The sequence below is a fragment of the Myotis nattereri genome (genome assembly GCF_964212035.1).
Source record: "Myotis nattereri genome assembly, chromosome: 2".
In the NCBI taxonomy this organism is placed as follows: domain Eukaryota; kingdom Metazoa; phylum Chordata; class Mammalia; order Chiroptera; family Vespertilionidae; genus Myotis; species Myotis nattereri.
Window position 1 is genome coordinate 202634837 of NC_138076.1, and position 26424 is coordinate 202661260.

At 42.5% G+C, this 26424-nt stretch overlaps 2 protein-coding genes across 2 annotated transcripts in view; both read left to right on the top strand.

Moving 5' to 3' along the window:
* Positions 1 to 10635: 10635 nt before the first annotated feature.
* Positions 10636 to 26424, top strand: part of TXNRD1 (thioredoxin reductase 1) — a 56435-nt gene continuing 40646 nt past the window's right edge. Inside the window, exon 1 of the mRNA XM_081082360.1 lies at positions 10636 to 10766. The gene's annotated coding sequence lies outside the window, so the exon portion shown is untranslated. The remainder of the gene's footprint in view (positions 10767 to 26424) is intronic.
* EID3 (EP300 interacting inhibitor of differentiation 3) lies at positions 18933 to 23580 on the top strand. Its single transcript, XM_081082361.1, has one exon. It carries the CDS (start codon positions 20459 to 20461, stop codon positions 21614 to 21616), a length of 1158 nt encoding a protein of 385 aa, XP_080938487.1. The 5' UTR covers positions 18933 to 20458; the 3' UTR covers positions 21617 to 23580.

Consider the following 26424-nt stretch of genomic DNA (forward strand, 5'->3'; position numbering starts at 1 on the left):
CTTTTTGAATTGGGAGGGAGTCACAAGCTCCTGACTGCTCTGAACTCCAGTTCTGGGAAGTCTCTGGGGACCCAGACTCATACGGGGAGAAACTGGACTGTCTGGCAGTGGGCAGAACTCAGAACTCGAGGGCAGCTTTCTCTCTGAGGTGCTTGCAGCGATTACCGGGACACTGAGACAAGGGGCTTCTTAGGGCAGGACTGAGGATCAGCCATAGTTGTTTGCTCTGCCCTGTTGATTCCCTGAGACCCCGCCCCACCCAAGCTGCAGCAGAGGCTTTTGCATATGAATGCCCTGGGCCTTTGCAATCTGAAAATTACCTAACAAACTGCAGCTGGGCCAGACAGACCCAGAACTTCCAAGAGAAGGCCCAAGACCCCACAGCAGCTTGCATTGCTTCACAGCTGGGCCTCATCTGGGCACCTCCAAACCCCAAACAAGGAAGGGGAATCTGCAGATTTCTTCATAGCTCCTGCTGGGTAGCCTCAGGAAGAGGCTAAATTAGCACCTCCTTAGATCCAAGAGCCAGTGTACCCAGTGGTCAGAGTGGGACCATCAAGATTACAACCCCTCCGATCCATAAGGGACACACTCAGGGAGCAGACTCAGTGAGCACCAAAGCCCCACTGAAGCAAGTCTTGCCCCATAAGAGTGTCTTCAGCACAGAAGTTCTCCCACCATAGACACAGCTTATTCTCACAGCCAATTGGCCTGGAGGTCAATTCCTCACAGTGATACCTACAACAATCAAGGCTTAACTACAACAAGACTGTGCACAAAGCCCACAAAGGGGTGCACCACCTCAGGTAAAAGAGTGTCCACCTCAGGTAATTTGGGGAGGCTGAACCACTGGGCCCTATAGGACACCTAGCACAGAAAGCCACCCTATCAACACAGGGAAGCATAAAAAATGCGGAGACAAAGAAACAGGTCACAAATGACAGAAATGGAGGAAAGCAAACTACTGGATATAGAGTTCAAAACCACACTTTTAAGGTTTTTCAAGAACTTTCTAGAAACCGCTGATAAATTTAGTAAGACCCTCAAAAAGTCTGGTGAGACTGCCGATAAATGTAGTGAGACCCTCAAGAAATCTAGTGAGACCCTCAAAGTTATGAAAAAGGACCAACTAGAAATTAAGCATACACTGACTGAAATAAAGGATATTATGCAGAATTCCATCAGCAGACTAGAGGATCGCAAGAATTAAGTCAACGATTTGAAATACGAAGAAGCAAAAAACACCCAACTGGAAAAGCAAAATGAAAAAAGAATCCAAAAATACGAAGATAGTGTAAGGAGCCTCTGGGACAGCTTCAAGTGCACCAACATCCGAATTATAGGGATGCCAGAAGAAGAGAGAGAGCAAGATATTGAAAACCTATTTGAAGAAATAATGACAGAAAACTTCCCCTACCTGGTGAAAGAAATAGACTTACAAGTCCAGGAAGCGCAGAGAACCCCAAACAAAAGGAATCCAAAGAGGACCACACCAAGACACATCATAATTAAAATGCCAAGAGCAAAAGACAAAGAGAAACTCTTAAAAGCAGCCAGAGAAAGACAGTCAGTTACCTACAAGGGAGTACCCATACGACTGTTAGCTGATTTCTCAACAGAAACTTTGCAGGCCAGAAGGGAGTGGCAAGAAATATTCAAAGTGATGAATACCAAGAACCTACAACCAAAATTACTTTATCCAGCAAAGCTATCATTCAGAATGGAAGGTCAGAGAAAGAGCTTCACAGATAAGGAAAAGCTAAAGGAGTTCATCACCACCAAATCAGTATTATATGAAATGCTGAAAGGTATCCTTTAAGAAGAGGAAGAAGAAGAAAAAGGTAAAGATACAAATTATGATCAACAAATACACATCTATCAACAAGTGAATCTAAAAATCAAGTGAATAAATAGTCTGCTGAACAGAATAAACTGGTGATTATAATAGAATCAGGGGCATAGAAAGGGAGTGGACTGACTATTTTTGGGGGGGAAAGGGGTGTGGGGGATGCGGGAAGAGACTGGGCAAAAATCGTGCACCTATGGATGAGGACAGTGGGGGGGGAGGGTGAGGGCAGAGGGTCGGGGGGAGCCGGGTGGAGGGAAGCTATGGGGGGGGGGGAGAGGAACAACTGTAATAATCTGAACAATAAAGATTTAATTAAAAAAAGAAAAGAGAAAACAAACAAACAAAAAAAAAACAAAGAGTGTGAAATAGTCACATCTTGCTTTAAAAAGCATAGGAAAGGACTGGAAAGAAATACATAAAAATGAATAATCACTCAAATATTTGTGCATCTGTCTTGCCAGTGCAATAGGTTCTGAGGAAACACAGGTGCATAAGATCTGGTTCTTCTTTAGGGGGAAGTTTTTTTTAAATCCTCACCTAAAGATATTTTTTCCATTAGAGAAAGTGGAAGGGAGGGGGAGAGAGAGGAAGAGTGAGTGAGAGAGAGAGAGAGAGAGAGAGAGAGAGAGAGAGAGAGATTGGTTGCCTTCTGCACGCGCCCCGACTGGGGCAGGAGGATCAAACCTGCAACCGAGGTGCATGTCCTTGACTGGGAATCGAATCCACAACCCTTTGGTCCAAGGGCCAATGCTCTAACCACTGAGAAAACCGACCAGGGCTAAGGGATGTTTTAATGCAGAGATACATGGTCATAGTCCCATGCAGGATGAAGTAGAGGAGGAAGTCAAGCATACTGCATTGATTTCTGCCACGAAGAAAGATGATGGTGGAATCATCATTTAGAGAGGACGCAGGATTTAGACTAGGAAGATCATGAACTTGGTTTTGGACACGTTGTGATTGTCCAGTGTGGATCTATAGGCTAGTGGGTACATAGGTCTGGATGAGTGGGGAGGTTTACTCTATAGGTGAGGTTTGAAGTTGTGGGAATGAATAAGAGAAATTAGAGGGGATGTTCCTCTCAATATCAACTCAAATAGGGTTTAAAAATTTAGAGGTTAATAATAATAAGCTGTGTTACTTCTCCCATCTGTTTACCACTATTAATGAATACACATCTTCTTGGTTGGGGGTGAGGTTGGTTGATCTCATTTTACAAGATGAGACATCTGAAAGTTTACTGCAGTAGAGCCTGTACCTCCTGAAGCTCTGCTGGCCAGAGATTTTCTACATTAAAAATGTTTTATTTCCACTATAATCGAAATCTTGAGTGAGTGCCTCCTATGGGAAAGACACTGAGCCAGGTACTAGGGATTCAAAGACCAGCCTCTCAAGTGAAAAATAGTGTGGTGGAGAAAGAAGAGAATGAGGGCGTCAATCCCGGGCTAGCTGTCAGATCTTGAGTTTACTCATCTGCAAATGGAGATGGTAATTCATATCCCAAAGGCTTATTGAGATGATTCATGAGGACATGTGAAGCTCCTGGCACACAGGTGCTCAGTAAGTGGCAGTACTAAGGTTGGCAGGCGTGTACACAGACGGCATCACTGCAGCTTGTTGTATGTAAAAGAGTGACTAGTCCTATGTTTGCTCAGAGGCTTCTCAGAAATCATGGTCCCCCGAGCAGTTTTCAGGGCAGGTATTTCATGCATGAAGTCTGCCCTGGTCATTGTCAGAAAGTTAATGCTTCTTTTTGTCCTTAAATCATGTTGCTTTTACTTCTTTTTAGTCTGTACCTCACTACATACACTTTTGAATTGTAAGACAAACAGTGGATTTAGGGATAGACACACCTGGATTTATATGGCAAATCTAACACACCTGCTTTGTGACCTTTGGCAAGACTCTTCATTTCCTGGAATTTCAGTTTGTAATTTTGTAATATGGGTGTAATACATGGATGATTTTGAGAATGTAGGGGAAAAGAGCTAAATCCCTAGCTGCCTTGTGAATCCCAAGCTAAATCTAACGTATTTATAGTTTCATCTTCCCTTATGCTTCTGTATAACATGCAACAACAAACAGTATCTTTCCTCTTGCTGTTCCCTAGAAGAAAATCTGTTCAAGAGCCGGAACAGCACTGTGGTAAGAGCCAAGGGCTGGGTGGCAGTTTCAGCCCTGTCAATTATTAGCTCAGTGATCATGGGCAAGATAATTATCCTCACTGTCCATAAGTGGGGTCTTTTTCAGCCGTAAAATGGGGAAAATAATAGTATCTCACTCACTGGATTGTGGTGAGGATTAAATGAGTCATGTAGAGACCCAGATTTACGCCGGGCACATAAGCAGTGAAAAATCCTTAGGGGTTACTTCTACTCCCATTATTCCTCAAGATATGGTTCCCTTATAGCTATCACTTGCTTTTTAAGGCCTTCTCCCATACTATTATTTGCTTTCCCTCTGTGAAGTTGATGGGCCATCACATCTGAGTACCTACTATGTTCCAGGTATGCTCATAGGCATATTACAATTGTTATTTTACTCAGACCACCCAGTATGTTCTCATTTATTATCCCATCTGCCCTCTGGGATAGAGCAAATTCTTAAAGACCTCGCGTCCAAGGAGGTCAGTCCCTGGCAGAGGGTCTCAGACCCAACAGTTAGTGTAGCGGAGCAGGGTCAAGGAGAAACTTACTCCCCAACAATTTGTGTAACAGCAGGGTCAGGGGTGTGTGCAGGTTCGAGGAGCAGCTGTGCTCCCACACCATATAAAGTCTTTTTTTTTTTTTTTAGATATATTTTTTTGATTTCAGAGAGGGAGAGAGAGATAGAAACATCAATGATGAGAGAGAATCATTGATTGGCTGCCTCCTGTAAGCCCCTACTGGGGATCGAGCCCGCAACGTGGGCACGTGCCTCTGACTAGAATCGATCCCGGAACCCTTCAGTCCACAGGTTGATGCTCCATCCACTGAGCCAAACCAGCTAGGGCACCACATAAAGTCTTTTTCCCCCTTTCCTCATTGGAAAAAGATGGGACCCACAAATTAACTAATAATATACCATTTTACAGATTGAATCTTTTGACAAATATTTATTAAGCAACTACTATATATGTAGGCCCTGTGTTAAGTTCTGGGAACATCATGATGAGCATAAATAATCCTGGTCCCTGCCCACATGTGGCTATTTACATTTAAATTAATTAAACAAGTAACAAAAACTTCAGGTCTGTACTTGCACTAGCCATATTATAAGTGCTCAACAGTCACACGTGGTGAGGGCTTTTGGGTTGGATAGTATTGATATAGAACATTTCTATCATCACAGAAACTTCTATTGAGCTGTGCTATTCTAAAACTGGAGACTGACACTGATCATATTCTTAGATCTTTCTTGGCTTCTCTCAGGGAGGAAAATTTTCTCCTCTACTCTTCTAGATGGTTTAAGAATTAAATTGAGATGAGACAAGTTAATTGCAGAAAATCAAGTTTAATTTCATCTGAGGCCCAAAAACAGTCAGGTAATTGACAATGGCTTATATGCCATCCAGAGCTGAAGAGAAGGAATAGGCATTTGGGACTTCACATGGAGATGGCAAAATAACGTTTGGCAAACAAATGTTTGCTATGCCATGCAAAGTCTATTAGAGGGAGTACTTTGAATAAGCAGGCTTTGCTAAGGTCCCCGGCTCACTACACCTCATATTATTTGCAGTTATCCCTGGTGATAGATCCTCTTCCTGGAACAGGCTCTCTATCTAAATCAGTGGTTCCCACCCTTTTTTTGGCCATGCCCCACCTAAGCATCTCTAAAATCCTGATGCCCCCCGTGACATATAATTCTTATTATTCAAAAAGTGAGCTCCCATTCACGTGGAGGAAGCCCAAAAGGCCATTAATTTGGTCTAAATAAGCTTCCAAAGAACATGGCATCCATGAAAGAGAAAAATAAAAGTACAAAAGGACAGGTGAAGTACTGAGGAAGAAATCACTAAGAAATTGTTAAAAAGATAATATAAAATGATACGAAAAAATAGCAAAGTTTCAAAACATAATAGAGAACTGAAATGCATAAATGTCACAATATATACTTATATACTGTGTATGAGTCCCCTAGAACCATAAGAAATGCAAAAAATACACTGTTAATAACTCATTCTCCAGTTGCCCCCCCTTAAAAATCAAATTGCTTCCTTGTGGGGCATGTGCCCCATGTTAGGTACCACTGATCTAAATTCTTTTAGGCAGTGAAGGGGGAGTTAAAAAGCTCTTTCTGAGCCGTTTGTTTCTTAAAAATAATCAACCTAAAATAAACCTCATGCCAAAGAGACATGCTTTCCTACACCTCCCTATCCTACTTTATTTTTTTTTTTTCAGGTTATAAAGAATTTTCCCTCATTTTTTTTTTTTCTGTGAAGGGCAGCAAAGAAATGGGATGGTGAGGGTTGGAGCACATGGGATGATGGAAGGCTTTTTTTTTTTTCTTTTTTTTTTTTTAATGTGAAAACTACAGTGTGTTTGTATGGTGATGGGAATGATCAGGTAGAGAACAAGAAATTGATGATACCATGAGTGAAGTTACTGAAGATTGAGAAGACAAGGAAAGATGAGAATCCACACACAAGTGGAGGTCGAGAGGGAAGTAGGAGGGAGTTCTGCCTATTTGATTCAATGTTCTTAAAGTAGAAAAAGCAAGTTATGAGCCCATGGTAAGCTGTAGGTGTATTAGAGGTTTGACAAAAGAGGAATAAGAATGCAATAGTAACTTTGGAAACAGGGAAAATATATCGGAGATGCAAAGCCTTTTTGGGAAGCTTTGAAGCATACCTCAATATGTCACTTGACTTTAAAGTGAAATCACTTTTTTTTTTAAAAATATATTTTATTGATTTTTTACAGAGAGGAAGGGAGAGAGATAGAGAATTAGAAACATCGATGAGAGAGAAACATCGATCAGCTGCCTCCTGCACATCTCCCACTGGGGATATGCCTGCAACCCAGGTACATGCCCTTGACCGGAATCGAACCTGGGACCTTTCAGTCTGCAGGCCAACGCTCTATCCACTGAGCCAAACCGGTTTCGGCAAAGTGAAATCACTTTTAATTTCTGTGTCTTTTCCAGCAATGTTTTGGGTGCAGAATATGTGGACATCTAGGTTTAACAAGAGTGAGCCTGGCCAAGTCAGTACAATTGAGGAGTTTGGACTTTATCTTGAGGGTCCTGGAGAGCTACTGAAGGTTTAAGCAGAGATTTGGGTGTCAGAAAGGTGTTCTAGCTCAGTGAGGTGAGAGAGACTTATTTGTAGGAGGAACAGTAGTTCAATGCAATAGGACCCTTAATCAAACACCTGCATAGATCTGTTTATAGAGTGCTTAGATGTTAGCTCAGGAACAGAGGGCCTTTTCAAGGATTTTTTGAGTACTTACTATATATAGCAGGTTCTGGGATGACAAGATAAATCAAACAAGGGTTTGCCTTCCCAAAGCTCTCTTGGATTTAGATGACTTGTAATTATTTTTAGTTATTTGGGGACATGGAAAAAGGGAGGATCGATAAACACTGAGTTGGAATCAGGGAAGCCCTCCCAGAGGTAGTGACATTTCAGATGAGCTTTGAAAGAGTAGGCCTTTACGGAGGGAAGAGAAGTCAGGCAAGGGGAATAACATAAAATGTATAACTAAAACAAATGCTGCATCATGGAAAATGTGAGATGAGGCACTTCTTCCATTAACCAGCAACTAAATAGAACTAAAGAATTCTCTATTTTGTGACAAGGGTAAGGCATCTGGTCCCTAACAGTAGCAAAAAGGGCTTAAAAAAAAAGTGAAGGTTTTTCAAAATGGTGATTTTTTTTTTTTACTTAAAAAAAATAACTGCTGCAGTATTCTAGCTATTTGTACTATAATTTGCTCATTTAAGAATAGTGTGAACTTAAGATGCCTTATTAGCCTTTTCTGGTATGCTGTTAGAAAATATTAACTATGGTAATGCTGATCTGTCTGTCATACAGGGTTCTTAGAAATCAGTCCTTATCACTTGCTTTTAATACTTATTTCAAGGTAAATGATTTTAAAGTCCCTCTCCTAAGACTTTTGAATAAAGTATAGTTTCTGTATATTTTTAAGAAGGAGGAGTTTATGACCCTGGTTCATGGCTATTATTGTATAGATTAAATGAGCTACGGCCCATAAAATGGTTAGTACAGAGTTTGTTTTCTCCCTTAGTCCCAGCTTTCTTTCTGACACAATTTTCATTCTTTGCTCCTTAAAACATTGTATCCTGACCATCGTCTGTTCTAAGGGCCCCAGAATCAGGTGAGGCACGCTCTCACTTTCCCTACCTAATAGTGGTTATCAGGTAGGGAAAGTGTCAGGTCAGTGCACACATGCGTGCGTGCGTGCGTTTTCGCACGTTCAGAAGCTGAGAGGATTGGAAGGGGCTCAAAAAAGTGGATTGTGTTTGTCTGCCAGGTCATAAGTGTGGTTTCTCACAGCCTTAAGAAACCAGCAACCCTTTCACCTAAGTCTGCTTCAGTCTGGCAGTATCCAGACAAGAGGTGGGGAAGACATTCATTTATTTATTTATTCAGCAAATATACATAGCTGGCCACTAGTGCAAGTGTCAGAATATGACAGAGCATGGATATATGAGAGAGCACGGGTACTTGGGCAGCTACATGAGGCCTGGCATGGCTGGAGTTGTATACTCTTCAGTTTTCCTTAAAACATCCATGACAAACCTAAACCCGAGTGGGACAAGGAGGAAGAACTCTAAGGGGAAGTTGTGTGTTGGTGCAATTTGTCACTTCGTTTCAGGGTTAGTCAGGGTATAGTAACTTCCTTTAGGGAATTGCCAGGCTGACTAATCCATTACCTGAGGGCACTGGGTCCCCCCTCACTTTGCTGTTCACTCTATAGAATACCCAGGAGTTAAAAAAACAAAACAAAACTCATGCCCAGGTGGCACCCCATACCCATTCCATCCGAATATGGGGGTGGGGGGGTGGGAACCAGGTGCCAGCGATTTTTATAAGATCCTCCCGTGATAACACTGGGCAGCAAAGTTCTGAAGTCACCGCCTTAGGGCATAGTCCAGTGTTGTTCATTGAAAACCCACTCTTATTTTGGGTTCTGGTTCCAGACATTCCTTAAATTGTTTTTGTTCTTTTCTTGGGTTGGGGGCGCTATCGGCAGGAAGAGGATGTGGCGTCACCCTTGGGGGAGCCTAGCTAGCCGAGCCGCGGGCGTAGGTCGCCAGGGCTGCACGAGCCGCGGATTTCTGCTTTGTCATTCTGACTCTGGCTTTCTGCCACCGCCCGGCTCACACAAGGCGTGGCTTCCCGTCGCCACCGGGGACCTGCAGCGGCTCCACTGTCCGCTTCAGTCCCGCACTGCATCGGAGCGGAGCGGAGCGGACGGTGCGGGACACCTGAAGAGGGCCCGAGGCCCGGGAGCGCGTGTGCATGTAAGCCTTGGGTGACCTGACGGCCGACCCAGCCCCGAGCGAGCGGCCGGACCCGAACACCGCCTGCTGGGTGCCCGGAACGCAGGGAGGGGAGACGTTGCAGGGGTGTCTGAGGGAGGGTGAGGCTCTTAGCCCGGGTCAGTGAAAGCTTCACCTGTGGTAGGGGACACCCCCCTGGCGGTTTCCTTCCCCTCGCTCTTCTTTGTGGAGACAGTTTGCTTGCAGAATATCCGAGGAAATGGTTTTTTGTATCGTTTCTTAGTGCACGACCTTGACAGATCCTCGACAGCATTAAAAGAGTGTAATAATTTCACGACGCTTTTCCAGGATTTTCACACCACTGAGTCCCCGGAAATCCTGAGAGGTTGGCAAATTACATGTATTTACATGTTCAAGGCTCAGAATCGTCGGACTCGCCCTAGGCAGTTAAGCGGGGACAGCGGAGAGGAGCCAGGGCTGTTACCCGGCTTCTTCAGGCGATACAGGACAGGGTGTAAAAGCACACGCCACGCTGCCCGAGTGTGGGTCCGCCACCTGCTGTTGACCAGCTTGTGACCTTGGGCAAGTTAGCTTTTCTGTGCCTCAGTGTCCCTGTCTGTGAAATGGACCTGATAGGCCTTGCTTCAAGAAGGTTGTGAAGATTGTGTTTATATATGCACAGCCACCACACAAGTGTGTTAGCTATTATTGCTGTTATAAACAACTCTACTTTTAAGTGATGGTGTGGTTTTTGTCTCCTGAATGGGCCTGGTATCCGTGTAACTGGCGTCTTTTTAGTTCTATCACTGACGCATTCTCAGAGTTCACCTGTAAAAGTGGACCATTAGGTCCCATATGTCATGGAGGGTGTTGCTGTATTGCTTAGGCCGGGTAAATAATCACCCTAAGTGGAAAGAGTGTTCGTAATTCTGCCCTACGGATTCAAATTTCCAAGAAACGCTGGAAGTTGGATTTTGACGTCCTGTACGGATGCAGTTTAAAGGAAGATTAAGTTGGGAGGTGTTTTACAAACCGCTCCGTTTAAAAGCTGAGGTAATTGTGCCCTAAGCTTCCTTTTGGAGGCTTTCCTGGGTTCCGGATGTCCTGGGAAGGCAGCGCGAGCATGTCTAGGAGACTGACTCGGGTCTGACCGGACGCTGGCCTGTGGGGCCCGAGCCGGGCGCGGGCGAGGTCGCGGTCAGGCTGCGGCAGGGGGCGCTGTTCCGCGGGAGGCGCGGTGCGGGGCGCCGGGGGGAGGTGGGGGGGCGCGCACTGCGCTCGCGGAAGCCCCGCCCCCGGCGCGCACTTCCCGCCGCGGCCGGAGCGCCCGCCTCACCCGCGCCCCGCTCGGCTTCTGTGCCGCAGAGGACGGGCCGCGCCTCGAGCGAGCGCTGGCCGAGTGACCTCCGAGACCGACGTGCCCGTGTTTGTGAAACGGAGAAAGCTGGGCGGCCATGGTCCGACCCTGAAGGTAGGTAGGAGACGCCAACGTTTCTTTCGCCCGCTGCGCTGGGAGGGGGCCCCGCGTGGTCGCCCGCCGCCTTTCAGAGCCGGGCGGATGTGCAGCGACTCCACAGGAGCCCGGCCTTGGAAATGACACGGAAACGCGCGGCTGGCCCACGTGTTACTGGAAGCGGACGAACCGTGGAGTAAAGCGAACTGGCGAAGGGAATATGTAACTCTCTTCATCTTTAAAAATGCATTTTTGTAAAGTGTCCCTTTCCTCCTATTGTCCCTTCCTCTTTCCCCGTAAACCTAAATAACTTAAGAACTTTTAGGAGCAGTGTAGACCTGTTTGTTTAGGGAACTGCTGAGAAAAGGGGATCAGGAAATGCTTGTCGTTTTGGGCCCCTGTCCGCCTGTTCTGTTCTCTGGGAGGGAAACCCAGAAACCCCCGTGGCACGGAGAGCAACCAGGAAGCTCGTGGAGTGGTTTTGTTTCTCTTCAGGTGTCGCCTTTCTGGCCCAGAGTTAGCAATTGTGTGGAAGGAAGAGGGAAGTCTTTCCTTTGGCTGGTGGCAAGCGTGCTGCACTCCTGCCGCCGGCCCCTGAGGGAGGCAGGGTCATGCCCTGGCGCTGGCAGAAGCTTGAGGCCGGTGTAGGGGCTGTCTGTGTAACAGGGATGATCGACATCGGGTTGGTGACCATCACCGGACACATCTGCTTTAATTTCTGCTAATTATCTTTTTGTCCTTGTCTGTGTCTATCTATATAATTTTTAAGAAACGGAACTCATATTTGAACACATTGCCTTCTGAGAAAGTAAACTTGTGGCACAGTTAAATGCAAAATCTATTTAGACATGTGTGCCTTTAGGAAGGATATTAGCAGTTAATTTGCATTTTTATTATTCTAAAAATTTTATTTACGTTTTTGAAAAATGGTTATAGGAAATGGAGATAGACTTCAAAGACAAATCGCAAATTAATGGACAATAAAGAGATAAAAAGGCTTTTGGCTTCATTTAAAATATGTTGTGTTACTCAGACCTTTAGTTTGCAGGGAAAATGAGACAAAGGTCTATTAATATTCCTGTCTGATTGTTCTCTTTGTTCCACCTATTTCATAAAATTGCACTTAAAAAGTTATATAGGCATTTGAGCTTTATATAAATTCTACAGATGATCCTGGTTTTAACATCAATGGGAGGAAAAAGAATCACTGTTTTTATACGCTTTGGACCCATTTTACTGATATAATCTGATGTTTTCAATTCCATATGATCATAGGTAATTTCAGACATTTAGGGAAGTGCAACACCATGAATGAAAAGCACACTACCAACTCACAATTAAATCATTTAGCACATCTCTTTTAAGTAAACTTACCACTCAGCTCTGTATCATTTGGTTTATTTTGGGTTTTTAATGAGTACTAAGGAATGGAGGAAGAGACACAAGATAAGGACCACTGGTTTGAAACGTTTGTGAATTTCCAGCCAATTGTTGCCCACATTTGGGGCTAACTGGTGGGTTTTGAAAACCTTTAAGGAACATTGGGTTTGAGTAAAGAAAGGCACTTATTTAGTGGAGAATTGAGTGTTAAAATCCTAAAGTCTACACCTTAAAAAAAGGTTAGGGTTTCATACTCTGATGGCAACATAAATAACGGAGAGGGAGTTTTTACAAATGTCTTCTTCTCCCTTCTCTTAATAGTTTTTCCTTTGCCTCCTTTCCTCCTCAGTAAGTATCAGTGGCAACAGCAGAACTCACCTTGCTTTCATAGTACTGTAGAAGACAAGGGAGTGAGATTCCTGTTTCAAGGAACTGATAAGCTCAGATGACCACCTACAGGAAGAAGGTTTTAAAGAAGCGTTTCAAAAACTAGTCTACAGAACACCTACACAATTCTCTGGAGTGCTTATTAAACATGCATGCCTGGGCTTTACCTGAGGTCTTGCTAAATAAGCCCTCTGGAAGGGGCTAGGATCTGCCTTTATTTATTTATTTTTTTAAGCAAGCCCCCTCAGGTAATTCTTATAAATACCAAGTTTGGAACTTTAATGTTTAAGGTAGGTTAGTCAGGATTGGTTGCTAAATAATTAGAAGTGAGGAAACAAAGAACTATTCTTTAATACCCAAAATATAATAGTTAGAAGATAGCTAATGGTAACTCAACAGGTGAGTAACAATTTATATGTGAATAGAAAAATAGGGAAATATGCTATCTGTGGCTAGGACTTGTATGTCCATGTGTAAAATTAGAACTAGGGAGCTACTAAATTCTGAGAACTATAAATAGAGCTCCTATTGCTCAAAGGAACTGGCTTTCATGAACATTTGAGTTCTTAAGGGCATAATGCAAGTATCCTTTATAGGGGACCTTATATGTAAATCAGTGTCTCTAGGTTTCCAGAGCATTGAAACCACTTGTATAAATGCCTTTTGTTGGTATTGAGAGGAACAGCAAAGTGAATGAAAAAGTGCTCATTGGAATACTAAGTGCTGGACATACTTAAGACTTTAGTAGTCCCCAGTAGTTTGAAATAGTAGTTTGGGAGATAAGACTTAAACTGTGGCAACATGGGACTTAATTTCTTCAAAGCAGGTGACAGACACAAATCAGTGCATGATTAACAATCCAGGTGAATTATGAGACGGTTGTGAGAGGAGCTCAGATGTGATCGGGTAGTGGTCAGGCGCGGTAGCCTCGTGTTCCAGCCTTGAAGGTGGGTACGCACTGAAACAAAGGCAGGTCTCCTCCTTTCAAGCCTAATCTCCAGTTACCAGAAATCAGACTCAACTGAATAGACACCAGGAGATGAGTGGTAATTTAGTAACTCTCCAACCATTACCTTCTCTACTAATATTCTACCAAAACTGACAGAAAACATTTCTTGTTATTCTTTCCTCTGAGACAGTTCCATCGAGGGAGATGAGGAGGGTACCTGCTTTTGGTCTAGTTAAGGGTTGAGTCCTGAGGAGAACTTTGAAGATGAGGGAAGTGAACAGGCTCTGATTTACTTAAGAAAAGGGAAAAGGGTAAGGACTAACGAGTTTAAAGGAGGATAGATTATTAGGACCGAAAATGAATTTATCTGGTGCTGAATCCATGTTGTGACCCATTGACTCCTCCTCTCACTTTAACCCAGTGACAACACAAGTCTTTTTTGCTGTGTAGCTGTTCTTTTACTATTTCACTATTCTGGTGGTCCAGGGTTCAGATTTCCTCTGGCCTTTCCTGTCTGTTCGCTTACCAGGGCCTGACTGCTTCCTATGTGTGTGCCTGCAGTCTATCTGAACTTTGCCCAGGCTATTTCAGGTACTTAATTCCTCTTGCCCCACGCATTTCATCAGTCTCTACCTTGCCTTCCACTGCTGATGTCCCTCTCTTTCCAGTCCATCTGTGTTCAGAGTCATCTTGCTGATTGCTTCTGTGCTGCCCCCAGATCTGTACCGGTGATAACGTGCACACTCCTTACTTTGGTATTCTGTGTCCTCAAAGCTCTGGGTCCCACCTATTTTTCTGGTTATTTTCTGCTCTGCTCCCTCACCTACAGAAAGCTCCTGGGAATACTGTTACAGCCATAGTCCCCAAATGTCCCCTTTTTTGCTCTGCTCTTTGTTTCAATTCCTGACTTCCTGCTCAAACCCACTTCCAACTGCCTGTGTTAGAGTACAAGGCCAGCTTTGCCCATTCTTTCTCTCCTATGTGCTCCCACAGCACTCCCACAAATCCTTCTCTGGAAAAGGAGGAAGCCCACCAATGACTTTTTTTTGGCTTCCATATCAGAAGTAGAGAGTTAGTCTTAATTCTTTGCGCCTGTGATCCCAGATCTGTATTGTATAGAGCTCAGCAAATACTTAAAGACATTCCTATTAATGACAGTAGCTACCATTTATTGAATGTCTACTGTGTGCTAGACTCTAAATGCTGTAATAGCTGGTTGAGTAAATCCTCACATTAGTCCTATGAAGGAGATGGTTTATCATCCAGTTTTACAGATGAGAAAATGGAGGCCCTGAGAATTTAAGGAGCATGTCCAGATTACACAGCTAGTTAAGTGGCAGAGCCAGGAATGGAACCCAAGCCTATCTATACAGTTCACTTTGGTGCACTCACACTTCTGGCACTTGGCTGTGTGTTATTGCTATTGGATACATGCTGATCTCCCTGGTGTGATGGTGTGCTCATGATTCAAGGCTGAGCCCATGCAAATCTTAGTATTCCTAGCATAGCTCTGGCAAATTGGAATTCATTCATTAGATGCTTGCTGAGTGGAACTGCATTCCTCTGTGCCTACTAAATGGTAGCTTCCTTTAAGATGAAAATGATTTATTTTTATATTTTCTCTGTGTTTTAATACCTAATGTGCATTCAGTTAATATTTGTTGAATGCATGATGTTAGGGCTCACTTAAGGGAGGTGTTTAGGTACAAGGTGTCTGGTTTTGTGAAGGTGGGCTATCTTTGTCAGAGACCAAGCCCTAAGATGTTCAGGAGAGAGTCTAGGAAGCATATAGAGCAGTTCAGAATTTTAAAGAGCTGTATGACAGCAGTGTTGTCCACCAGTCAACACTGTTCAGCAGTCTATGCAGGTGTGTCCAGGTCAGTTGAGAAGAAATTCACATTGTGTCTATTTTGCTACTTATTGAGCACCTGTGTTTTCGTCATTTAGCTAGGTACTCTGTTATCTCTAGCACAGGTTTGTAGGGCAGAGTGTGTACTTTAAAATACGTTTGTCAACGAATGTTTGTATATGACTTTTTACGTAGAGTCACAACCCCTCTCTACGGCAGAGGAGGAAACTCAAACTCTGAAGAAAATAAGTGGAAACTAACAAAGCACTAGTTTTGATTTGAACCCAGGCCTCCAGGGCAGAGTTCCTTCTAGGTCGCTTCCTCTGATGAAAGCCACATACCCAGTGCTTTGCTACCCTGGTCCATGAAAACTATGCTCCTGGTCATTGCTGACTCCTGAGGTGTCCCAAGAGAGCTGCTAATTGCTCTTCTAACCTGAAAGGCTCTATTCTCCTCTGTCACACCCTTGTTTACATTAGTTCTTGAGGCTTGGCAAGTCAGTTGCCACTGGGTTTTCCTAAGTGTCAGTTAAGTGTATGACTTTTACCACAGACTAAGGTGGAGGTTTTATATACTGCGAAATATTTCAGGGAATGGCTCCAGATTATTTTGTGGGACTCAACTGTCATTTTATCTTTTATTTCATTAATAATAAAGCAGTATTATCTGAATATAGAATAGTTATTCAACACCTCTTTCGGATACTGTATTTTTAAAGGAATTTGCTGAAATCCAAGGAGCCATTCATGGGAAAAATACACATAAATAATTTTGCATGTCGTCTCAGACTCTGTGGACTTGCTTCAGAATATTTAGTAGATTGGATTACCTTTCAAAGTACTATACACACTACATTAGTTGAAGCCTTACGTTTTAAAATTTTATTATATATCAAATTTCTTTTCACTGGTATTTGTTATAATGGGATATATTTTTGTATTCCTCCTTACAGATTTAATCTTTAAAACATTTTTCGTTTCCTAAATCAACATCAAGGAGTGAAGCTACTGGTTTGATTTTTTTTTTTCTTTCTATTTGACGTCTGATATTTATTAAACATTTGTTACCTTTGGGATAATTTAAGATTGATTAAGTACTCAACAGTTGAAAATACTGTCAAATCTATCACATAATTCTCACTTAATACATAGAGTAACTTCATGATGTAAGAAGTAGTATTCCCATCTTACAAATGAGGAAACTGGAGCCTGAGGTTAAGCAACCTGCCCAAGATAACAGTAATAGCTAATAGGTCAAGATTGGAACCCAGGTTTGCCTTCTTCCACTGTTCATGGTCTTTTCAGAAACCCGTTTGAAAAACACATATCTGCCTTGATCATAGCACAGTTTACCTTTAGTCTAAAGAACCAAAGCAAAAATATACACTCAGAAATATAACCGTAAAGGAAATTAAAAAGAAAAAGAAACTATGCCTAGTATCCTAGCATCCTGCTACCTTGACAAATCAAATAGGACTTTTACTACGTCTCTTCACTATTAAATAGATACCCTGGCAGGATGAGGAGAGAAAAGCTGCTGTGAGAGAAGAAACAAAATTATTAGGAAGGTAGCTAAAGGCAGAATAAGTCTTATCTGTTGGAGTGCAGGACTCAAACTCTTAAACATCTGTTTGTTATAGATTAATCCTGAAGTAAAATCCCACTGGAAAAGGTGGTGGGCACTGGGTGAGTTCTTTTCTTTTTTTTTTATTTGGGCAGAAAGAGACCTGTGATCTCTGACATACATCCCATCATGTTTGTGTTGAGTGCTGGGGGTTGTGGGACAGAGCTCAAGAATGCTTGGAAAGAATGAACCTGAATTATTAGCAAAGGGACTAAAAAAGAACGCAGGAAGGAAAACTAAAGAAAGGAAGAAAGAAAATGGAGGGCCATGTTGATCCCTAAGAGCCACTCCTGAAAGGAGAAAAAGGGGAGAAGAGGAGCTAAGTTATCATGGAGGCCAAGTTGTGTCATTGGTTGCCTGAACTAATACTGATGCATTTTTGCTTTATTTTACAAATCATAAAAAAGTTTACCAGTATAACTGCAATTGTGTATTGCTGTCATTTATATAATTACTATAGGCCCGGTGTACAAATTCTTGGACAGGTGGGGTCCCTTGGGGTGGCCTGCAGACTTCGGGCCCCAGCTCATGCCTCTAGCCTCATGGCGCCGCCCCCTCGCTCCACCATCCTGCCTGCCCAGTGATCAATCAGGGCCAGGCCCCCACCTGGCTCCTTCAGGGCCTGGGAGTCAGGCGGTGGCCCTGCCCTTCACCGCCACTGCTGGTCGCCATCTGTGGGGTGACTGGCAAGGCAATCGGGCCTCTGCTCACACCTGCCTTGGACTGGTGCCACCTGCTCACGTGCTCCACCATCCTGCCTCAGTCCTGCTCTCATGGGGCCCATTGGGGCTGGCAGCACCTCCACTGCCGCCCGCTGCCATGGCGTGTATCATAGGGAGTGGTCAAACTCCTGGTTGAACTACTGCCTGAGAGGACAATTTGCATATTAGGCTTTTATTATATAGGATTACCAGTAATTTGACCTTAGGTTAGAAAGTCACTGTTTAGTGATTTAAGGATTCAGAAGAGTAGAAATTCCCATTCTATAAATTATTAGGAAAAATCATTAGACATGAAATTTTTATTTTGAGGCTACATCTGAATCTTGTGCTCCAAAGGCAGATTTAAGAAGGCAGAATATAATGCAAGTATGTCTTCTTTCTGAGGCTGATTTAAGTTATGTATTACTAAGGTTTCTTAGGGACAGGGACCTAGCATAGAGTGAATTAAGTACTGGAAATCACACCTTAATAATATGATGCTTGTCTTTTTGTGTTCTGTTGCTTCAAGCAAATTGTGTGGGCTGTTATCTCCTGAGAAATCCCTGTAAAATGTATTAGTAATACTTTATAAGTAGGTTAGGAGAAATAATTTACTTTTCTAAAGTATTTTGAAATTCTTAGATGAAAGGCTCTGTATGAAGAAATTGGTGTCAGCTATTTTCTCTGAGTTCAGAGAAAATAGGCACCTTAGAGTGGGAAGGTTGGCTTATCTTTAGCACTTCTTTATAAGTTACTTTTATTGACTTGCAAGTGAATATCAGAAGCTCCCAAGAGTATGGTTAGCTGTAAGAGCAAACATTTTTGGGTTTGGGACTTGGAATTAGCTATGTGTTTTCATCTAAGATTTAAAACAGGTTTAAATATTAGTTTGTAATTGGCTGACTTGGAGGCAAAATATGGCCCTTTGTTGATCATGGGTCCCAACTTTTTCTCTTGCTCTTTCTTTCTTTCAGAGACGGGATAAGCCTGACTTTCTGAAAAGCATCAACTTTCATTTCCTATTTGAAATTAAATCTCTTGCTGCTAAGTAACTTGTAATAGGTCTTGGAAGAAAGTGTTTCATCTATATTCATTTATACATTAAAATCTACATACTCAAATGCATCCATGTGAAAACAGCTTTGCTTGGAAGACTTAACACATTCTTGCTTTAGAGAAGCTAACAGTCTAATAGGGCAGAACTATATATATATGCACAACTAATCGTAATAACATGGTGTCTTTGAAAAATGCATGCTTCTTCCTCAGTTACCCTTACTTAAAGAAATAATGGTGAATGGTAGTAATATAAATATTTTGGAATAACTTAGTAAGTTTTGCGTTTATGGATTTGCAAGAAACTTTCTGCTAATGTCCAAGAAAAATGGACCATTACAACATGTATCCCAATTTCGATTTTGAACAAATAGTCATACAAGCTTCCACTCCCCATCGTGTTAAAAGCTCCCACTTCCCAAACAATAAAGTTAACTTTTCAATGAAAAAGATAAAAAAAAGACAAATGAACCAGCCTAGGTGCAAAGGACGGAAGGTAGGGCTAATTTCCTTCCTGGTGCCTTAAAACCAGAGCTGATAGATGAAGTGTGCTGTATCCTCTCTCTTTTAAAAGGAGCACCTGTTGCAGTGATTAAAAGCTTGTGGTCTGAGTGCATGTTATCTTCAAAAACAAAATTATTCCTTTCCAGTGTTATGTATAATTTGCTGCTCATGTGACTGCTGAGCTGAGCCCTTTCTCCAACTGTACTAGAATTTCCAGTGAACTAGTGTGTGAATTTTCCAATTTAGGTTAGTCACCCGATTTACAGCATTCACTTGCATATCCTTGTAACAGATTGTGTTTAAAATCTTCATGGCTTTGTTCACCTTTTAGGGTTCAGATTTACTATCCATTCAGTCTGTGGCCTTTAGCCTTTGGCAAGCTTTCAAATAAACAGCTCTTGCAGAGACTGTACCCACTTTATTCTCCCACCCTTGCAAGGGTTGTGGAGAACTGAAGATCACTTGAGTAATACCCCTCTCCCCATCTTCCAGCTTGCTCTGGCGCTGAAATTCGATCACAAGTGATTACTTCCACCCCCTTCTCCGCCCCCCGCCCCCCCCCATCACCTAGTAGGTTGGAGGGGGGTTGGGCTTTAGAGGGCTTAAGAGGGCCCACCACGATAATTGACGCAATTTACATTTGTATAATAAAGAATTGAGTTACAAACAGCCATCTTGCAAATGAGCCCTTGGAGTTAGGCCTACTTGTAATAGGGTTTTGCAGTCTTGCTCCTTGGCCTTACGGGCATGGGCAGTTTATAATCTAGACAGATTTAGTTCTCAAAAAATGAAATAATAATCATAGTAACAATAAAAAACCAGGGTCGACCTAACTGCAGTATGTGACAGCAATCTAAAGCGCAGGACCTTGAGTTTCCCCACAGTTTTGTCAAACATCCAGGTGTTTCTTTGAAAGCTAGAAGACACTGTCAGTAAACGCTAATACCTATCGCCTACACGGGTGTTCAGTGTGGGGTTGGGAGCCATTGTTGCGTCGTGTGTTCTGTGCGCCGGCGCGGTTCCGTGCATGCGCCGCCTTCCGCGAGGTGGGCTTTTTGCAGGGCCCTGCGGCTGGGCTCCGCGGGGCGGGCTGTCGGGAGGCGGGTGAGCTTGGGGCGGGGCCTCCTGCGACGCCCCCCTGCGCATGGGCGGACGTCTTCTCAGCTCGGCCTGACGCCGGCCTTCAATTGCCGCCGTTGTTGGTGAGAAACATCTGCGAAGGCCCCGAGCAGAGCGCTACCTGAGCTCCGCTGTCACCGACATGTCTGATGAAAAAGATTCCCTGCGGGGAGACGAAGAGAAAGGAGAGGAGCCGGTGGTGCGGGCCACCCCCGGCCGTGCCATCCCCGGCAGTGCGCTCTCTCTGAAGCAGGCCGAGGAGGTGGACCCCCTGAAGCTGGAAGTGGCGATGGGGGCTGACGGCTTCTCTGACAGCTGCTCCGAGGACTGCTCCGACGACCTCAGCTGTGCGGCAGCCCACATAGATCCAAATCTCCTATTGCTTGTGGCTGACGAGGAGAAATGCCGGAATATCCGCAGGCAGTACCGGCAGCTCATCTATAACGTCCAGCAGAACCGGGAAGACATCGTGAACACGGCGAGCGACTCATTAACCGAGGCTCTGGAGGAAGCCAATGTCCTGTTTGATGGAGTGAGCCGAACCAGGGAAGCAGCTCTCGATGCCCAGTTTCTTGTTTTGGCTTCTGATTTGGGTAAAGAAAAAGCAAAGCAGCTGAACTCTGATATGAGCTTTTTTAATCAAGTAGCTTTTTGTGATTTTCTGTTTATTTTTGTGGGTCTGAACTGGATGGAAGATGATGAACGTGATGCGTTGAATGGTTGTGATGATAACATAGTTCTTTCCTTTTGGGAGACAGTACATAAGGAAGCAACATCCTGGATATCGCAAGCTGAAACATTTCACTTTCTCTTTGGTTCATTCAAGTCAGAGTCTTCTGCCCCGAAGCGGCGACCTGGACACCATAAAAAAGCTCCCAGGGTGGAGGAAAATGTGGATATGCCTACAAAGCTGAGGAGGCTGGACCTGAGTAGTAGCAATCAAGAAGGGACAGAAAAAGAAGTAGAAAGAATCTTGGGGTTGTTGCAAACGTATTTTCGAAAGTATCCTGACACCCCCGTATCCTATTTTGAGTTTGTGATTGATCCAAATTCTTTTTCTCGTACTGTGGAGAATATATTCTATGTTTCTTTCATTATAAGGGATGGTTTTGCAAGAATAAGGCTTGATCAAGACAGGCTGCCAATATTAGAGCCCATTAATGTTAACCAAGTGGGTGAGGAAAATGATCCCAGTTCCCATGGCAGGAAACAAGGAGTTATATCTTTGAGTTTACAGGACTGGAAAAATATTGTGGCGACTTTTGAAATTTCAGAGGCTATGATTAAAAGCTCTTACTAAATATTTTTGTTCTTAGTATAGGGTGCATTTCGTGGCCTTTCTAAAGTATCATCTCAAAATAGAGTGTAAAACCTAAATAGAAGCTCATATTGTATGTCTTGTAAAGTGAGAAAATATTTTCAAGAACATCAGAAATTGTCTTACTGTGCAGTGTATTTTTCTTGGTAGTTTATAAAGTTGTCATGATCTGTTATTTAAAAACAATCACTAGCATGTTCATGGAAATTTTTTTGAATGTCCTTTAAGACTTTATTAATAAAATTCAGTTCCAAATTTCATAAATTAAAAGGTATGTTATAATTTGCAAAAAAAAAAAAAGTATCAGTTATGCTCTGTGATACTGTATTCCTGTTACAGGGAATAAAATGAATCCCATATGGGATTCCTAATCAGGTTGGGGAAGGAGTGGGTAAAAAAATGCTAAATTAAAGAAAGACTATCTGTAGGGCAGTGAATGTGCAATGTTAACACACACACACACACACACACACACAAAAACAGGTGCTTTGCTTCATTGCTAGGAAGACTTAGTAAGATTAACTCGTGGGTATCCACATTCTAAATAATTCTCCTGTGATTAGTTCAAAAGAAATATAGTATCTACTGTAGTAGATGAGGTGTCAACTAAGTGCTGAAATGTGAGTAGGAATTGGTCACAGATAGGAATGGTATACTGGACATGGAGGCAAATATAGGGAATTGTGAGAGGTTTGTGGCATTAGAAAACCATAAGATCTTCCAGTTGAATGTTAAACTGGGCAAAAATGAATTACCTTTTCTGTTAGTATTCTCAGAGGTAGAAGATACTTTTGTTAGATTATTTCAAACAAAATCTTTTAACATCTAGTTCTAGTCTTTATCTGCTTGTTTAATTTCTTCTTTGACTCCTAGTTTTTCTTTGTAATTTCTGCTAGTACACCGTGTGTCCTTCAGAAATCAGTGATGTTTCATTATGTAACAACAGCCTTGAATATCTGTTCTCAATTCAATTGTGCATTTCTTAATAGGGCTTTCAATGCCTGGAACTGCCCCTGTTTCAACTGAAATAATTGATTTATTCATAAAGCCATAAATGCTCCTTTTTCTTCTTTTTAAAACATAAACTAATGCCTTATTTGGAGGTTATTCCCGAAAATTTGGGTTTGTAAGAAAGCAGTTTTGAAGGTGCAGTGAGCATGCCTATAAGCTTCTTTTCTTGCTCCCTATAGGAATTTAATCTTTGGTACTGGTGGATTTTGCCATTAAACATTATTTGGCGGGTGGATACATATTTTGCATAGCAATAATGATAAATTTTCCTATTAAGTCTAGTGTGGTATGGAGAGGGGAAATCCAAAGACTAAATGAATGACATCAAGATTGAGAGGAGAGGTTTTTGTATGTGTAATATTGAAGGGGTTTTTTTTTTAAGCAAAAATAGAAATTTCTTATGAAACTTGGCCAATTATTTTCCTAACAAATTAACCCTTAGATTTCCCAGTCAGTTTGAGTGGCGGTTCTGCATGTCATGACCCTTGACCTCCCCCACAGTTCATAATGTAGACAGATTAGTTCTCACACAAAATTTTGAAGGAATGCTGACCCTTCCTGGTTGTCTATCACCCTTTTATTTAGCAGTCAGAAAGCATCTTTTGGTCTCACTGATCTTCACTTTAGCCTGTTTCTTTCTACCAATTGAGTTCCTTGATTTCCAGAGACTTGCTGTTTGAGGAAAAGATACTCTTTTTTTTTTTAATATATTTTATTGATTTTTTACAGAGAGGAAGGGAGAGAGATAGAAGTTAGAAACATCGATGAGAGAGAAACATCGATCAGCCGCCTCCTGCACATCTCCCACTGGGGATGTGCCCGCAACTCAGGTACATGCCCTTGACCGGAATCGAACCTGGGACCTTTCAGTCCCCAGTCCGATGCTCTATCCACTGAGCCAAACCGGTTTCGGCAGGAAAAGATACTCTTAAAATGATAGCAAAAAAAGAAAAAAAATCTTGCTTCAGTTCTTTACTTGCCACCAGATTGCTCTGTTAAATGCCTAGTGTATTTACCAGGAGTATTTGAGACTTAGTGATGACTAAAAGCAATAATAGAGAATGTGAAGGTTTGGGGTCTTCTCTACAGTTATAGCTGTTAAAATATAAATAAAATTAACCACTTGTTTTGTTTTTACTGGTTGTCATGATACCTGGGTTGCCTTATCACTTTGAAATTAAAATGACTGCTTGCTTACCTTGAAGAAAAAGGTGAATTGACCAATAGGTAATTTAATTATAGAGACTTAGGTATCCACCAAATTGCAAATCTTGTGGGTTTCCCACTAATACAGTTAGAGTGGCTCGAATTTCAGATTTCAGTAAAATCAACTGAACTTAGGAGAATATTATGGCAAAAATTTTTTTTTTTTACTAGAACTTTCTTATATAGCAACCACTTTCTGTTCAGAGGACCTGGGATTAGATCCTGACCCTCTAATATTCTAGTAGAGACTTTGGGCAAATTATTGAACCTGTAAACCTTAGTGTTTTTTTTTTGTATTTTGTTTCTTTTACTAAGTGAAAATAATACCTATCTCAAGTTTACAGTAAAGATAAAATTAGAAAATGTATGCGACAGGTACTTTAAAATATGAACGATTGGGTATGATATAGTGAGAAAAAGAAGAGATTTGTTATCATACAGACTTGAGTTCCATTCTTAGTTCATGGCAAGGCTCTTAATCTCTAAGTGTTTTTATATTGTCATTTCTGAAATGGGAAAGACATCTGCTTGGAAGACTATTGTGAGAATTAAATGGTAATACACGTACGTACAGTGTGCACGCGTGCACACACATACACCTACCCCACCCCACCTCCTGTAGCACTCATCGTGAGCACTCATATTGGTGCCTCATTCTCTAGATCAGGGTTAGAAAATCCATGCTGCCACCTCCTTCCATGGTGACCATCTCTGTCATGGTTTATTCACTTTATTTTAAGTTTAGATATGACTTCATTTGTTTTAGGAAATCAGTTACCAAGAGGTTGGAATTGGTGCTTTGTTGATTTATGTACCAACTACTTGAGTGCCCGCTGTGGCCAGATACTGCTCTAGGCACTAGGAAAAAAGTGGTGGACAGAATATGACCCAACTCTCATGGAATTTATATTTTACTGGGTGTATTAGTTTCCAATTGCTTCTATAACAAATTACCATTTAGTGCTTTAAAACCAATTATGTTTTATAGTTCTGGAGTTTGGAAGTCCAAAATTGGTTTCTCTGGGCTAAAATATTGTTTCTGCACACTTGAGTTGCTTTCAGTATTATTTTTGCACACTTGAGTTGCTTTCGGTATTATTTTTGCACACTTGAATTGTTTTTGGCATTGTTTTTGCACATTTGAATTGCTTTTGGCCTTTTTAAGGGGAATCTGGAGCAGTGTTTTACTGGGGTGGGGGAAAGACATTACTGAGAGGCAGATGGAAGAGAGGAAAGAATAGCTAATATGTAAGCCCAGCAAACACCTGCAGTGGGGTGTTGTGTATTTACACTTATGTCCTACTAGAGGCCTGGTGCATGAATTCCTGCATGGGTGGGGTCCCTTGGGGGTAGCCTGCGGGGATCTGGCCCCAGCTCGTGCCCCTAGGCTCGCAGCCCCAGCTCAGCCCCCAGCCCCTCAGCTCCGTAGCTACTCCTGGCACACTGCCTTGGCCTGGCTGGCGCCACCCCCTCACCTGCTCCACCATCCCACCTGCGGGGCGATTGATTGGGGCCGGGTCCCCCACCGGCTCCCTCAGCACCTGGGAGCCAGGCAGCAGCCACCACCCCTCACTGCTGCTGCTGGTCGCAGTCTGTGGGGCAATCAGCAAGGCGATCAGGCCTCTGCTCGCATGCACCTTGGCCTGGCACTGCCCGCTCACCTGCTCCACCATCCTGCCACGGTCCCACTCTCATCAGGGCCCATTGGGGCTGGCAGCGCCTCCACTGCTGCCCACTGCCAGCGCTGCATCACTGATGCCTGCCATGTTTGTGCCGCCCCCTGGTGGTCAGCGCACGTAATAGTGAGCCGTTGAACTCCCAGTTGAGTTCTCAAGGGGACAGTTTGCATATTAGGCTTTTATTATATAGAATAGCATGGTTCTCAGTGAGGTCTGGATTCTTATAGGGGCCCCTGAGGCTCGTTCAGGAAGTTCTTGAGGTCAAAAATATCTTAGTAATACTAAGATGCTGTTTGTCCCTTTCACTCTAATTTTTTTTGCAATTCTACCATAGAGTTTTCCAGAGGGTACATGCATGACAAGTGATGTTACAATAGAGTGAACCGCAGAAAAGATATGGGCTGCCTTTTATTAAGACAGACATTAAAGAGAATTACCAAGATATAAACCAATGCCACTGTTCTTGCCAATTAAAAATGTTTTAAATAAATTGTTTAATAAAATATTAAGATATTTAATGACTTACAATATTTTAAATCTTTTCTTAGTTTTAATTTTTAATATGATAAATATTATAAATAAACCCCATTAATCAAAGCTCTTTGGGGTTCTAAAAATTTTAAATTGTAAAGGGATTCTGAGACTAAAAAACTTTGAGAACTCTTCTGTATCAGCTACTATAATTAGCAGCCACTATTTCTAGTAGTTGTAATTGAAGGTGAAAGGAAGGAACATTTTTCTCTAGTCTGCTTACCCCATCTGTATGCTCCTTTCTTACAATGCCTGGCGGAGCTGTCTTCTACTGTCTCTTATTTATATTTCAGACGGGAAACCACTTTCCTGCAGCTGAATTACAGTAGTGTCACTTTTAATTTAGATTAAAATTTGAAGACA

Bases quoted from the DNA above. Each gene is read 5' to 3' on its own strand.
- EID3 (XM_081082361.1), top strand. From the start codon at position 20,459: ATGTCTGATGAAAAAGATTCCCTGCGGGGAGACGAAGAGAAAGGAGAG.